Genomic DNA, 16,574 nt, shown 5'->3' with positions numbered 1-16,574 from the left:
AACAATAATCATACAAGAATTCTTACTGAATAACGAATAGAAAGAACAGGAATACTTGAACAAATTTCTCCGTCTTTCATTGGAGAACTCGTTTCGAATATTTGTACAAGATCTCGAATAACCGTCAGTAATTGATTCCTTGTGCATAAAGAAGACCTTCCTTTGGCAGCAACTTGTTTTTAAATGTGATGTTTACCAATTACCACGTGGTGAGCTCGAAAGTCGTTCGTAATTATGACACTTGAAGGTCGTGTGTTATCAACACCGTAAACATAATTGCAGAATAGAACAAATTTGACCTTCTCCAATTTTCGATGGTTCAAATTCCTGGCTAGTCTAAAAATATTCTGAAAAATTCGCACTAATCCTAAGTAACATATTACAAAAAAAAAAAAACAAAAAAAAATATCGACTTTGAAATAGTCTCCGGATTATGCAACCCCGTTATAAAACTTCTCGAATGTTTCACAATATTCAAATGAGAAATATGTCATAAATATATACTAATTTACCAGCACTTGGGGCCAAGGCCAAAAGATAGTTAATATTCATAAATTATCATAAATACTTTATCTAAGTGTATTGAAATTTTCAATCTTGTATCTACACTTAATGATTGTTACTAATCCATCCTTTCCCTTGTTCCGTACAATCCTAACGGCTCATGGAGATATATGCTATCCGGTATGACGCGTGTTGGTGATGATTGTTGTTAATGTTGTAGTGTAAGAAATTTCGATGGAATATGAATGTTTTGAGCTGAACGACATGTATCCTTTGATATCACTACAATTTTGTAATGGAATACGTCTACGTTATTTTATTGGATTATTTTATTGTGCAACTCATGAGACCCAAAATATCGAAAGATGCCATCTGGCGGCAGAAAGTTGACTACGTTAACCCGTGTCTTATTTAGTAATAAAAGTAGTTTATTGACCTATATTTCACTCTTTGTTAGCTCAATGTAACAAATCAATATTATGACCGTTTGCATAGCGATTTCTGTCACTTTACATGCGTGTAATTTAATTGAAACCAAGACTAAGCCGATCAGCTGATCAGCCAGTACAGCGCCATATTGGAGTGCCGCACTCATGCTTTGAATCTTAATTAGGGTAACCAGAAATTAATTACGACGAAAAAAAATATCCATATTTTAATATAACAAAGCTGAATAAAGTGTTTATTCTCATGTATGTGGAATTTCAGACCACGTAATTGACCTCATAACAGAGAAAGAAGAATAGGCACAACGGAAACTACCAAAAATAACGATGATTCGACTATTCCAAAGTTGGCAAAAAATTGAAATCCAAAATTGAATCGAGCTTTAAGCCTAATTCCGTCAAATCCTAAAACAATGTTTGAGGAGCAAGACGAAGAGATCGGGAAAGGGATATTGCACTATGTGTATGAACGTGAAAGGATCTCTCTCTCGTTCTCTGTTTTTGCCTTCGCCTCTACGGGGCGTTTGTACGCCGTCCATTGCGTGGACCGCGGAACAGCGGAATGCTTCGCCGTGCTCCAGCGGATTTCGCAAGGTGCGGTTGAACAGACTTATACGAACTATTTGCCTTGTGTCTCACAATCCGCGTGTTTCGCTGAAGGCATACACACCTCGTAGTAAAATTACAGTTAAGAAATTCGCTCAAGTAGGGTGGGAACATCTAGTTGTTTGCAACTGATTCAAACTAATGTGTAGCAAGACAACGACAAAGAAAAAGGAGATTATCTTTTTTCAAAGACAACGCAGGTGCGTGGTTTTACGAAATAGAAAATGACGCATAATAATCAGGCTGGAATTGATCGAGGAGGCGTACATATGCGGTGCAACTTTTCTCTATAGTCAAGAAAGATTTGATCTATCTTAGTGAAAGCGTCGGCGAAGTTGATAATCGAGTATCTTATATATCAATCCATCGGTTGGGACTGCAATTACGGCTGGCACAGCCTTCGCCGGAAGCAAGGAAGCAGTTGCGGAAATGAAGAACCAGCCCCATTTGCGACAAACTTAATTTATCCTCCGTCTTCGCAAAGATCTTGAGATTTAGGTCGGCTTACCTCGTAATAACTCCTAGAATACTTTAAATCAAAAATCGATACAGGCAGAGCTGTAATTAGTCATGTTTTTGGTTAGGGTAATAACGCGTTGGAAATTGTAATCGGTTCATCGTTTTCGCAAAGTTTAGGTAATTTTGCGACACAGGAAATGTCGTGCAAGCTGTTGGAGTTCTATTTTGTAACATTAATTTGATGCAGACTAATAAACTGGAGAAAAAAACACTTTTATAAGTAAATACGACGGCCATGACAGTTCGCGCCATATATACCGCCGTAATACAGTGCTTCTTAAATTTAAGCAGCCCAATTTTATGAGAAGAATTCTTGAAGATTATAATGATTGAAGTTGATTAACGTGAATCAATATGTATACAATAAATTGTGATCAATTATCAGGAATATAAATATACAAAGTGATCGGTCAATCGCGCGCAATCTTTGATTACTGGAGTGTGAAGTGAACTGTACAAACAGCGTTTTTATCAATTCATTCATGGAGTGTTAGACTCATTGTCTTTGATTGCTGCTACGTATCCGTGTTTCAGCTAGGGCAGCGACCGCAACAAATTCGAATCATCATCTTGCACATGTTTCGAGCATTAACGCAAATCACCCGTAAGCAACGAACTTTCTGCCCATTTTTAAGTCACGCTTGATTTAAAAAATTGGAATTGCAAAAACAAATACGTTGTTTTTCTTTCACGATACAGAGAGATTGGCGATCGTGTTTCGTACACGATGTAAATACGCCGAAGAAATTTCTATGTATGTAGATTCTCAATTTCTTCTTCCAACCTACAGGTCCATATAATCATTCATGCATATTATGCATAACATGTGGTTCTTATAACAGTAAATTCTACACAGCATTGAACGGCATGCAGAGCGTACAGTTTGTGCGCCTGTGGCGACGGGGACAACAACAATATGCTGCTGAATAGCGATGTTCAAAAGTTCGAACATCCAGAAAAATGTCTTTCAATTTCGCGTAAAATCGACTTTCTTTTTTCAAATTTTTCAAATTTTTTAATTCAAAGTTTGTGAATTTTAACCCAATTTTACGTATGATTGCTAATCTGTTGTGTATTGTTATTCTTATAAGTTTGAGTTTCTTTCCATTTCACGATACGTTACAGTTTTCTAATAATGCAGTGATTTGGAAACCCGTGAATAAGAATTTACTCTACAAAATCAGATGCGAGAATTTAACCAAAAGTATTTCAAATTCGATTTTAGAAAATCCTAATTTCTTTCTTAGATTAGAAATGAGATAATTGCGGATCTTTGACGTAATAAATGATAGCGTAATGAGATTCTTTTGAAAAATGTGAAGAATCATAAAATATTATAACTTTCCTACATTTGTAATTAGCTATAGTTACCTTCATTATAATATACGCCACATTTTATGTAACTTCTTGATATTATTTCCTCTTTCTCCTGTGTATTATAAAATAATAAATACGAAAGGAAAGTCGCATTCGGATCTAGGTATATAGTCTACACATGTATACATATATTTAAGTGTGTGTGTGTGTGTGTATTCCTACAGGTGCAGAATTATTCACGATTATATATACAATTAAAATTGCGCTTGGAGGTATATAAAGTTTGTAATTAAATATCTCTGAAACATGTTATGTGCTTGTATAATTGTGTATTATATTATAAATTCATTGAACCGGTTTCCGATCGCGCTTTTGGTCACATACAGCATACCAAAACAATAGTAATAATAATAACAACTAGAATAATAACGATAATAATAGTACAGCCAAGTATTTCAAAGCTTCATTTCACACCAGTAAATACCTCGATAAGTCAAACCGGATAACTGTTGTCCTTTCATTTACTCATTCTTATCGCGTAGGTATATCTAACAGTTAGTGAATCCCTACCGAGTATGAAAACACGTTTGTGGCATTTCGCTTTGAATGTATGTCATCGAGGTACGGAATACCTGCTTCAGATGCATCAGAATCAGATTCTGTTTCCGAATTTCCTTTCGATAATAAAGTTACTTATTTGCGTAAAGACCGTATTTTTTGGTACTTCGAAAGCAACATGCGGCATTAGTCCCTGGTTTTTTTTTATTAATAATCATCAAATCATGAAATAAATTTTGCCAAACTGTATTATTCGCATCAATAACCGTCTACGTAGATTTTATTTCATCTTTTTATCATAGAAAAATCACTTCCGATCTTGCATATCTTTGTAATATAATGAATGACCGAATGATTTTAAATCCTCACCAACTGCAGAGAATACGGCTTGTTTTTCAACAAAATTCTGTCGATCAGAAACACGTTTATTTCGCAAACAAACACTTTAAAAAGCAGTACTATAAGACTCTGCGTTAAAAATCCGATTTTGTATTATTTTTTTTTATTTTTATTTTTTCTGCTTCTTTGTAGGTGGATAACCTGGTCTGGAATTTTACAGACGTGAGAATATACTTTTCAACTTGCGAATAAGAAAACACGAATTATTGTTCTGTGGCAATAAATTTCGTTCGGTTATTTCAAATTGTGAATTCAACGAAAGTTTCCTCTTAACGGTAATGATGTTTACGCTCTTCACGAGTACGATTGTCGTTAAATGTCTATGGAATAACAATTTCGCAAAACGATGCAATGCAAAATATCATAATTAATATCATACTCCGCGGGAATGTACAAGAATTACGAAGTACCGGTTTTATTCGTGTTACAAGATCTTCTTTTCTCATCTATTATTACTACTGTTACAGTTAAATTGCCATTCGTACAATAAGACTCTGCTTATGTTACTGCGATTGTGAAAACAAAAGAAATTTAACTAATAAAAAACAAAAAACAAAAAAAAAAAACAGACATTTATCTTAAATTGCGCACGATTTGGATATTGCTGATTGTCGACAAAATACCGTTTTTCATCAAAATTTCGTCAACGTATTAATTTACAAAAATAAATAAGCCATGATAATGATGATGATGATGATGATCTTGACTCTGTTTATGAGCAATGCGGACATACTTACTCATTATTCACAGGAGTAGAAGGTATCAAAATTTTCAAGAACCCCGTTGCTTCATTGTTATATCGTAGTTCAGTTTAATCACATGTAAATTTGATGGGTGCCACCTGCAGCAATTTTCCGATTTAATTGTTTCACAAAATTTTTATACTTCTTTCTTATCGTATCCGCAGACTAAAATTTCTTCCCGCTGCACTGTATCATGTGGATAATTATCACTACAAGAATATATATATTTATATATATATATCCTTGATTGTAAAATTGTAACAATATTATCGAACCGGTGATTTTCTGTTAATTAATTAATGTTGACTGTTCTTTCTTTTATTTACTTGGTTATATACATATATACATATATATGTATGTTTTTAACGTTTTCCGACGCATTCACCGTTGTGTGAGAAATTTACATCGCGTACACTACGTGCTCTAGTATTCCGTGCATGATTATCTTTATCATTGCGATGGATCTCGGTATAATATTACTTCAAGACAAAAATAGCGAGATGATTAGCCCTGACCGATGGTGTGGATCAGTACCGTTATTTCGTTCGCAAAGTCGAGATAGCGCGTCGTTGTGAGTTTTGCGTTCGCCGGACGACTGCAAGAACCTGCTTGCTTGGCGTCCGAACGCTGAGCTCGACTCAAGACTGATCGCGGTAGGGCAAATTCTAGGCATAGGCAGAGGTAAAGCCGAAGACAAGTTTTCCCGTACTCAGTGTGCATCTACCTTCGTCCATAGCCGGACGAACGCATGGGGCAAGTTAGCCTCCGGCTAACCGTGGGGTCATCGCCCACCTGTTGCTTGTTCAGGAGGAGGAGGAGGGGGGAGGAGATGCACGAGACGAGCACTAAGGTGTTTCATTTCGAAGCAGGAATTTTTTTCTAGCCTCGAACAACAAAAAAAAAAAACAAAAAAAAAACAAAGTCAGAAAAATCCTCGCGGAAGGATGCAGATATTTTGAATCCAATTTCAAAAGGTCACTTCTTGGAACTGGAAGTTTTCTCATGCGAATAACAATAGGAATGTATCATTGGTTTTTAAAATTGTCACCACTTGACCCTGTTTAATAATCAATACGGACGTCATCCTTGGAGAATATTGTAGAGATTTAAATTTTGTATAAAACTGTCTTTGTCAAGACAGTCATTGCATTCCTTGTTATTGAGATGATAGCTTAGTCACTACAATCGTTTAAAGATGAATCTTTAGGTGGAATTGACTTTAGAGCCGAGGCTTATCACTTTGTAACGGTTTGTTTACTGAACATTTACATTTCATTCTCTACAAAGCTTCTAGGATTACATTCACATCGATGCAGCCGTGTGGTGAGATTTTTTTTTTTCTAAGTCATCCCATGTTGCTCGAATCAGAAAATTCAATGGCTTTGGAACAAAACTTGAAATCGAGGTAGGGTTCCGGTTTCGGTTACATTTTTTAACATACATTTTGAGATATTTTACCCCATGGGAGCAACAAAATTCGACAATCACTATCCTGAGGACAAAAATAACGATTTTTATTTTAACGTTACAATCTTCAATTCTCGTCCAGATTTGGATTTTAGTCCAAAATATCAGAAGATGTCATCGTCGTATTTATGAATAAAAGTCGTTCTTAATTCTGTGTTTCACTCTTTTTCAAGTCATCGTAACTAAACAAAGATCTTGAACCGATTAGCTGATCATTCTATGCAACATTATATTCCTAGTACTTTTGATCCCAACATAAAACGTTTATCACAGATTTTTGCGTCTCTCAAGGGTCTTAAAAGTTCTCTATTTTTCTTCGAGTAAAAGTATTTAAAAAATTATAACTTGTAGACAAAACGTCTCAATGTGAGGACGAAAACGTATAATTTTCTATGAATCATATCAGGCAAGGTTTTCGGTATATTCTTACCAACCTTGTAAAGTTTATGTTTTGTTAAAAAAAACGTCATGAAAGTCTTTGGACGCTAAATTGGATTCAAGAAAATAAAAATTCCCAGATGTGATCAATCGACGTTCTAAAGTAAGAAAACGAAGATTATTAACAGTAAATCGCATGGCAGCAGTATCGCTACGTTGAACGTGGAATCGCCAAAGTTCTGCATAAATTTAAGTGACAATATTTGAGCTTTATAATTTATGAGTAGGATTGACCCGCCCTCTTTCCATTTGTCTCTTTTTTTACCCCTGAGCAATTTTCTTGTGCATTCCTGTTCCTCTTCTGAACATTCTGGCATTTGATTTCAGAGATAATTTTTCACTTCTATTGGTATTCAGCACAAAAGCTGGTCGCCGATCACACTGCGGCAGTAAAATTGATGAAATCATTATTCGGATGGAAATAGTATAGGCATTAGCAAATCTTTCGGCACGTAAAAAGTAAAACTTCGGCCAGCAGGGCTGTCTCTGAATCCAATTGGCAAATCTCGTAAAACACTTTATGGGCTATTGCAAGACTGTTGAATGTTACTAAGCACGAAACAAAAAGGAATAGAAGACATTAATTCTTTAGAGTAATCACGATTATTGAATTTAACAGGGATGAAAATTCGACTGTTGTGTAACCGCGACGATTTTTACCTTCAAAAAGTTTGTTTCGAAATTTTTCACGATAAATAACGTCGAATATTATGTTTCATTTTATTTAATTGAGTCTCTCGCAATTCTGTCTATTACGTAATTTCTTACTCACGCGATGAATGATTATTTTTTTATTTATCCTGTCACGCCTTTTGCAGAATCGGATCTGGCTTTCCTGACTCGGTCCGCACGTGTTTGTTGCATCAAAAACTTCAGGTATCTACAATCATTTTTTGATTTATGCTGCATTAAAGAAAGGGAAATAAAAGGGGTGAATTTGGTTCCCATGACTATATTCTTGAAAATTATTCATGTAAAAAAAAAAAAATTCACTTTTCAATAAAAGAGCGGAAAATACTGAGAAATCGTTCAATGGTAAATAATTACGTTTTGAGCGTGTCTGAATCTGATTTTTATGTTGACAGATGCTGAACTGTTGCATTGAGCGGAAAAAAGTGAACGAAGAATCTGTGTACAAACCTCAAAGTATGGACATCGACGATCCCGATTCTGGTAATGTTATTTTGTTGCTTGTCCACCATTTTTTTCCGGGTTTATTAACTCTCTAAAGAACATTTATAAGTGTACAAATTTTTCGGCAGTCCTTTCTCATTGAATTGGAAGCGAAATCTTGAATTTGGGACCCTTAAATTCAGTAAAAAAAAAATTTTCATTACTTAATCACGATTTTTAACCATTTTTTTGGTCTCTTCGATATTTTGTATTGTACAGTTTTCTCATGTCAAAATGACCCCACGGCATCTTCACCGTACATTCCATATGAAAAACATCCTAAATAATTTAATTCCATCCAAAATTAATGATGAAATATCAAAAAAACCGTTGGTTGGATTTTTTTTCCGAAAGTTCCACTTCATCGCACAGTATCTGTATATTTTTTTTTTTTTATTTCTATGCTTGAGAGTTACTCGTTGAATTCTCAGCTCAAAATATTAGAAACTCAGTGAGTTATAATTTTTTCATTAGAGTGATCTATTTTCCAGTATTTCGTTGTTTTATGAATTGTTTTTCATATTCAAAATTTTATTTTGCTAAAGACGACTAATTTGTCTTCAAATATAGTTGTTAAAGAGTATCCCAGATTTTTTTCAATTTATTTGAATCGACATCTCCGAATATATAATGAAATGATTTTTGATGTGGGGTCTCCAGTGACCCCGCTGTGACACCAGTCTTACACACAAGAGGTGTACAGTACTCGGGTTAAATATATTACATTAACTGCCATAGTCATTGTTGTTAATTGTTAAAGCTTTTTTTTCCCTTTTGCTTCTTTCACTGCACATTGACTGAATTTCAAAAAATGAAGGTCGAGCAGCACGACGTTTTCTGTATTACGATATTTGGCAACTTTGTTATAAACGACCACTACAGTCGTCATATTGCCATAAAATAGGATCAGACATATAACGACAGGCATTTGATACCTTCGTATTTTAGATTCAGATGAAGAATTTTTCGAATGTACGAACGAAGATCCAACTGAGAACGATGACACAGCGACAAAAGCACAGCGAAAAGTGAAGCACTCTTTATGGAACAGACCAACAGGTCGCCTAGCGAAGCATCCCGTCCTAAAGCTCTTAAAAACTGGGGGATCTCTTTATCTTCCCGTAACACAGGAACCAGTTCCAAAAACAGAAGATCAATTGGAAGAGGATGCGGAAGTTATGATGCAGCTTGGTACGGACCAACGTGCCTCAGAAATGAGGGCGAGACTCATGAGCGCTTCTCTTTTGTCCGACATGGAATCTTTCAAGGTAATATTTTATGTTATGAATGCGTTGTATTGTCTGATTCAAAGTTAAGAAAATGGAAAAACCTTATGAAAAAACTGGAGAAATGGAGGTAATGGAGAAATCAAATTGAACAACATCTACTATGTAATAGAAATAATTCTTACCAAATTCAAATTCATCCATCACATACCTTACATTCTTCATTGATTCAAGGCTGCAAATCCGGGCGCTGTGTTGGAAGATTTTATTCGTTGGTACTCTCCTCGTGATTGGATCGAAGAAGAGGGTCTCGACGAGTGGGGACAAAAAAATGGTTGGTATCTATACAAGTTTTTTTTTTCATTAACAGTCAATTTTATCCGGTTTTTATGTATTGTCTATTTCTCTTTCCTTCGTAACAGAATTGAACAAAATACGGAACCTAAAGTAATGGCGTAGCAAGAGCAATACGGTGTCACACTGTGCAATAAGCTGATAGGTTCAATTTGGGTTGCAATGAACACAAACGAATATTAAGCGATAGAAGACTTCGTGCAAGTGGTTAGACTTCTGTTTAGCTACATTGTTGTGAGTCGACGATTAGTACAATGTCTGGCAGAAAAAAAACTTTTAAAATTAACTATGGTTCGTTTAGCGTAGCACCAGATGCCATGTTTGGATGTTTTGTATGTCGACGTATTCATCCATGTATAGCCATAAGGAATCTTCTGTGTTCCAGGCCATTTATCACCCCGAATGATGATTCCAAACAACCCTTGGTCAAACTCTTGGGCATCATCACAGCCGGTGCCTGCCCATCGCCAAAAACGTTTGTTTGACGATACTCGCGAAGCAGAGAAAGCAATACATTATTTGACATCCCAACGCCTTGGACAGATCGCCCAATTGTTGCTGCCAGTTCTTATGCAGGCAGGATTAAGCACGCTAAACTCTCAGAAACAAGAAGCCTTGAGCAATCTTCCAGATGTTGTACAGAGTATTTTGAACAAGCTGCAGTATGCCACAAAGCCGATTCATCAAAAAATAAAATCATACGAGGTTTGTTTCAGTTTCGCTTGTTTTTCAACACTTGTTACTCACCTGACAAATTCTTGGAATTATTTTTCAGGAAATCGCACATGATATCGAAGGCATCGAAGCTTTGGTGGCACAGGCTAATTCACTGCAGCGTAAGCTAGGTGGTCCAAAGCAAACGAAAGAGTTTACCGGGTTTTTGGTGCAATTAATGCGCGAGAAAGAAGTTCCAGTTCCTGATACATCAGAGGAATATGTCAGAACTCGAATAACGTCAATGTTCAACGAAGCTCAGAAGGTACTATGGGATCAAATGGGTTTCAGAATGACTGGACAGGTCTGAATCAAAGTTAGGGTAACAACAAAAAAGCGTTACAAAATTTCCGAATGTGTTTTATGTGCCAATGATAGTGAACACGAATAGGCAACTGATATACCTATAAAAGTGATTCTGAATAACACGAACTAACATATCCAAAATCTGAGAAAAGTTTTTGTCATTGAAACGTTCAAAATAATTGAAATCCAATGATTCTGATCTGATTCCAATGTTTTTGAGCTTATTTTGTTCATATAGATCTCGAGAGAGACTGTCTGAAGAAAAATTTACAAATACTTATCTTTAATCTCTTGAAAATTTTCTAGACAATTTGTGGAGATATCATCAGCGGGCAAAATGAGCCCAAAACATTAGAATAAGATGAAAAAGACGCCAAAGTTTAATCTTTCAGAATATTTCAATTATAAAACCTTTCTTCAGATTGTTCACATTCTAGCTTGGGTTATTCGAATTTGTTCAGATTCATTTGTATAACATATTAAGAACGCTTTTCCATTTGTGTTCATTATCATTGGAGGAAAAAACATTGCCGGAATTATTTCCTTTTTTTCTCTTTTCCTAACTTTTAATTCAGACGCTACGACCCAAAATCGTCATCCTTAAAATGAAAAAATAGTACCAGTTGTTTACCATGGACGAAAATATTTTATTCTTACAGGCAGCGCACATGATGACATCTGTCAAGAATAATTCTGATGCAGATTCACCTCGAGATAGTGGAAATGGGGGGAAATTTCCAGCACCGTTTTGCAAAGAGTTCATACTACGGGCTATCGCTCCTCGTCCCTCAGGAACATCAACTCCTCATCCACAGCGTCTGTACGCCTCCTTGAAACGCGACCACTTACGATTGGCTGGGCTTTTCTCCGAAGACACGATCTTTTTTTAACACGATTTCCAATCTGAAGTTAATAACGTCACTTTCTTTCGTTCGACATATATATGTACAAAATTCACATTCGTTCATTGCTTACTCATTCCCAGTTTCAGGGAAAGTGTTTCACCAAGAGTGGAATGTCATTCAGATCGATAAGATCATTATTTTTGTTCAATATAGAGGTTTTGGAATTCGGTTTGGTGTGTGTGATTCTTCTTGTCGTCATACTGTTGGTTCCAACACAAATATGCTTTTCTCAAGCTTGGGCTTTGAGAAAAGAAAGTCTCGCACGATATCGTCTAATTCGTTAAGAGCGAGTTGCGCGTGAAGACGTAGTACCTGATCTTCATCACGTTGTAAACTCAACAGAGCTCGATAGAGCGGAACTAAATCGCTTCCGAGACTGATTAGCGCAGCTTTTCCGAGGCCTTGTAGCAATAATGTAGTCACCATAACACCGGCTCTACGGCATTCCGCTATTTTGTCAGTTTTTATTATACACCCGATGCAGAATATCACCTGTAAATACATGTACAAGTATGTTTTCAAAACAAAATAATAAGATACTTGAAGAAACATAGTTTTCCAGTCAACTGAATGTCTAATTGTGAGTATAAATTATGATAAACGTACCTCAACGATTATATTTCCTAAACGGTATCCCAACACTTTACAAAGTTCTCCCAGACAGGATAAACTGGAGGTTCTCACCAGAGGATCAACGTCGCGTGTACCGCATAGAAATCCATTGATCAATATGTTTTTATAAGCAGGTGCCAATTCACCTGCATATTCAAATTCAAATTTCGCATAAACGTAACTCCAGACTTTTTTTAATCACAAAATAACGAAACTTCCATTACAGAAGTATTCTACTTACCAAGGGATCTTGTCACTTTGACTAAGATCTCCCCAATCTTAGCCCGATTATCGGGTGAAATTGTGCACTCTTTACTGGCAGATGTTATGTCGATAAATTCGTGCACCAGCACTTCGATTACTTTTTCAGGATAAACGGAGGCTAGCGTCGCGAGTCCATTGATGGCGCTCAAGTATATGAATGAATCTTCATGTTTTAAATTTTCCTGTTACAAATAAAAGATATTTGAGATGAAATTTTTGCTCTCATCTAGAATTTCACTACGAATTTGCTAGACTTACTTGAAAAAGGTATAAGACAATATCCTTCTGGGCAATTACATTGCGGTCTGAACGTTCAACAAGCTTCGTCAGCAACATCAAACCATGCGCACGGACTGGCAACAGAGGATCAGCAAGGTCTCGAATAGCTTTATCGAACTCAGTCACCTCTTCGTTTGATACTGATAAATCTTGGTAGCGAGGTCGGGTCAATGCACCCTTTGTTTTTATATGGTTCGTCACTTCTTTGACCAGCGTGGAGAGTTCAGTTGTTATGTTACAGGTTTTTAATTTGTCTAAAGAACTCGCCAATTTGTCAAATGGCTTCCAATCTATGGATTTTCGTTTATTCTCAAGGATGAATTTTACAAGCATTAGACTGATGTACAAAACGTCAAATTCTGTGCCAATTTCATTTCCATTTTCCTTATCACTTGCTGACTTGTCTTCGACCAATGATATTACAAACGATAGAATATGCTCTGGATCTCTAATGTATGCTTCTTGAATTGCATGAGTATCAGCAAGAACGGATAACAGCTTTGCATACACCAATTTTACTTCCATGTTGTGCGCAATATCGTCATCTTGGCAATGACAATTTTCATTCAAACTTGATAGTGATTCCAACAAATAGCAGAATAAATTATACGACAATATTTTGTCATTCTGTACTAAGTGCAAAAGGCAATCACCAAATTCGTCACAACCAATATATTCAACTTGATTCGTTACTTCAAATTCGCTGTTAGGACCAAATTGGAAAGTCAAATTATTACCAAAATCATGCTCGTCATGATTTGATCTGTGCTGTACAAGAAATATGGAGAAAAGATCCGTTTGCATTGATTCCTCATGCAAGAGCAGAAGCATTAATTGCTCCAAGTTCTTTCGATGCAAGTAAACAGTGCGATGTGCTTTAGTGTAAAGGCGAAACAACGGAACGGCAATTACAGAGAGAAGTTTGCTTGGTAGGCATTTAAATTCAGCTCCATTCGAGATGAAACATTTTGAAAGATTTTCCACACACTTTGTAACTTCAATCTCAGTTCTCAGTACCTCCATTACCTCAGATTTCCCAGTTGTCACCAGCAGAGGTTCCATAATCGGATTGAGAATTTGTTTAGTAAAAACTGTTGGATTTTTCTCGTACAGTGCGTTTATGCACAAACTTGTTACTATCAACGAATCTTTTCCTTTGGATTCAAGAAGATTCAGCAGCTGTGAAAAATTTTCAGATTCAGTAATTATTTGGTGTTTTCCAAAATTCAACCAGCTTCATATTTCTAAAAAGAATTCCCTAGTAAAAATCTCGATGGAATATATTTTTTCACCTTTATCTCAGAAAAATTCACTTCGACTGTTTCCTAAAAATTTCTAATTTCTTTCAGAGATCCATCCCTTGTCCCCAGTCTTTCACAACAAAAAATATGAGTTTTCTCTCGACATTGGACCGATTTACACCTCTGACTTCACTTGGTCTGAAATAGTCAAAAAGACGGAAACTCCAAATTTTTCAGAATTGCTTTATAAAAACTGTCTAGAATTTTTTAATATCCCTCAGATGCTCTATCTAAATGATTTAGACTTTGCCAAAAGTAATACAGAATTTTTCTCAGTAGTGTTCAGAAACATGGTATAGTTCTAAGAAATTTTATCACCAGGGAATTTAGTAGACTTCCAAAACTGAAGGATTAACTAACTAACCTGGGAACATATGGAATTGTAGTAAATGTCTGGATCAGAGCCTTGAGGAGTGGCAATCAATTTTGCAATGACATCGAGCTTTGCCCAATGAGCTCCTGAATCCAAGCTATCGTCACACATTGACAGCACTAAAGATGTGATACCGTTAGGCTTCATTATTCTGCTGATGAGAAGTCGTTGAGTTTCTCTACGCAACCACCGCGGAGCACGTTGAACTCCAAAAATGATCATCAACTCTTTGATAATGATGGACTGCGGCAATTTGTCAATGAATGAAAGAAGGCTTACTCTAAATTGTTCTTGCTCTCTTTTCAATTGATTGTAAATATCTGCCGACATGCGAAATGTGCTCCCTGAGCCATTTCCACTCTCGCTGCAGGGTTTCGTCAATGGTACACTTGACAGCTGTATCAAGGCAGCCAGAAGTGACCCAATTTGCGGTAAGACTGCGGGTCGCATTGCAGATTCATCAAAACAGTTCAATATTGTTTTTACAACATTTGACAATCGCTCGTATTTCTGTAATTAAATGAAATATAGGCTTGTTGAGCATTATGAAATACAACATCTTGGCAAAAATGAACAGTGGTCCTATGAGGGAGAAGGGTGAAATAAAATTGTATATTCTTTGCGCAGAATGAAAATGAGATACCTGAAAATCTGTCAGCTGTTCTGCAGGTAGCTGGGCTGCTCTAGGGCACATGTATTGTATGCCTACGCCAACCCCTGGTAGAAGGCAAGGTATCATCATGGAAATTGCAATCTCAATCCCACATTTAAGTGAATTTAATTGATTCACACCAAGGGGGGTATCCCCATTGAGATATTTGGTATTTCGAATTTCATTCAGGAAATATAAAATAGCCTTGAGGAATGCTTCCCTGTAGTGAGAAAAAATACATAAATCAGGCTACAAGCTGGTTTGCATGAAATTTAGGGGTTTTTTATTCAAGGAAATTCAATAAGTTCAGAATGGAAGTGTTGAGTTTATAAAAAAATACAATCGTACCTTACCGACCGAGTCAATCTTGTGTTTTATCCATTGTTAGGTAATAATTTCCACGGTTGAGGGGCTTTCAAGGAACCTGGAAATATTTAGGAAAGAAATGATAAATCGCGGTAACATTTTGAAGTAAAAATATTACTGTGACATATCGTTTCATTCCTTAACACAACTTATTACTCTTACTGTAGTGAGAGTAGTCATTCGCCCGGGCTTACTACAGTTAGTGTTAATGCTTCCTTACTACTACCTAAAAAATGTCTATAAATCAAAAATGACTCAGTCGTTAAAGGTAGGATTGTTACATGCCCTCAAAGCAGTGTTATACTTGAGTAAATTACCGTAACGGCACGTTTTCAGATTATTCTTCAGATTGGAACGATAAAATGAAAATTTTTCTCGCTATTGAACAATTTCAATGTCAAAGAATGGTATTTAACAGTAGTAATGATTAGAATCTACCAAAACTTGCTAAGTTTCACCATCTGCTGACCATGCAAGCAAGTTTTGGCAAAGTTTGATCAGTTTCTACATCAAGTATCTTTTCATTAGTTCAACATTGAGCTTAGCTCTTTAGTCGATTGAGTGTAACAATCGTTTAAGGATTTTAAGAAAGAGGATATACATTGCAGACATAAACATTGACTCAGTCATGCTATAAAGTTATTGAAACTGTTCAATTCACTAAAACTATATACCTCGGATTGTTTTCATCTTTGCTGGTTTTCTTGATATCGCATTCAACTTCATGAGGCACAAGGTGATAAATCCCGTGTAGGATGTGGTCCAGCATAGTATCAAAACCAACATCGCTACCTACAAACAGTGATGCCGTTGTGATTGTCGATGAATAATAGTCACTTATTCAATACTTCAGTTAAGTTTTTTTTAGAGGTTATTTTGAAATCGTTCTCAAGATAATAAGGTAATTCTGAAATAGATTACGTCAACAACTCGTGAATATCTCAAATGGCATAGAATTATTTCATCTGCATTGTAACTTACTTCGTTTTTCATTAGATGTCAAAATCGAGAGGCCTTCAAAACAATCCATAGCATGACATTATGTATCTTGC

The 16,574-nt window shown here is 36.0% G+C and overlaps 3 protein-coding genes across 4 annotated transcripts in view; 1 reads left to right on the top strand and 2 right to left on the bottom strand.

Moving 5' to 3' along the window:
- Nucleotides 1–5,855, bottom strand: part of LOC124404846 (leucine-rich repeat and fibronectin type III domain-containing protein 1-like protein) — a 16,334-nt gene extending 10,479 nt beyond the window's left edge. Inside the window, exon 1 of the mRNA XM_046879296.1 lies at nucleotides 5,087–5,855. Coding sequence (XP_046735252.1) covers nucleotides 5,087–5,090 — 4 coding nt within the window. The 5' untranslated portion in view covers nucleotides 5,091–5,855. The remainder of the gene's footprint in view (nucleotides 1–5,086) is intronic.
- LOC124404844 (rab3 GTPase-activating protein catalytic subunit) overlaps nucleotides 1–11,725 on the top strand; it is a 25,855-nt gene extending 14,130 nt beyond the window's left edge. Inside the window, exons 7-13 of the mRNA XM_046879293.1 lie at nucleotides 7,816–7,873; nucleotides 8,083–8,170; nucleotides 9,119–9,438; nucleotides 9,631–9,730; nucleotides 10,136–10,455; nucleotides 10,526–10,729; nucleotides 11,430–11,725. Coding sequence (XP_046735249.1) covers nucleotides 7,816–7,873; nucleotides 8,083–8,170; nucleotides 9,119–9,438; nucleotides 9,631–9,730; nucleotides 10,136–10,455; nucleotides 10,526–10,729; nucleotides 11,430–11,660 — 1,321 coding nt within the window. The 3' untranslated portion in view covers nucleotides 11,661–11,725. The remainder of the gene's footprint in view (nucleotides 1–7,815; nucleotides 7,874–8,082; nucleotides 8,171–9,118; nucleotides 9,439–9,630; nucleotides 9,731–10,135; nucleotides 10,456–10,525; nucleotides 10,730–11,429) is intronic.
- LOC124404845 (transport and Golgi organization protein 6 homolog) lies at nucleotides 11,719–16,574 on the bottom strand. Of its 2 annotated transcripts, none has more exons than XM_046879294.1 (8): nucleotides 16,504–16,574; nucleotides 16,197–16,314; nucleotides 15,148–15,376; nucleotides 14,496–15,014; nucleotides 12,810–14,009; nucleotides 12,529–12,733; nucleotides 12,282–12,433; nucleotides 11,719–12,167 (listed from the first exon to the last, which is right to left on the bottom strand). In XM_046879294.1, exons 1-8 carry the CDS (start codon nucleotides 16,550–16,552, stop codon nucleotides 11,871–11,873), a joined length of 2,769 nt encoding a protein of 922 aa, XP_046735250.1. In that variant the 5' UTR covers nucleotides 16,553–16,574; the 3' UTR covers nucleotides 11,719–11,870. The 2 variants fall into 2 exon arrangements, with proteins under 2 accessions (XP_046735250.1, XP_046735251.1); XM_046879295.1 differs by lacking the exon at nucleotides 16,504–16,574 and adding an exon at nucleotides 15,505–15,580 and having other exon boundaries at nucleotides 16,197–16,312.

The sequence above is a fragment of the Diprion similis genome, chromosome 3, assembly GCF_021155765.1.
Source record: "Diprion similis isolate iyDipSimi1 chromosome 3, iyDipSimi1.1, whole genome shotgun sequence".
NCBI lineage: Eukaryota > Metazoa > Arthropoda > Insecta > Hymenoptera > Diprionidae > Diprion > Diprion similis.
The sequence above is the reverse complement of the archived record's forward strand: the minus strand, read 5'-3'. Positions and strand labels throughout refer to the sequence as shown.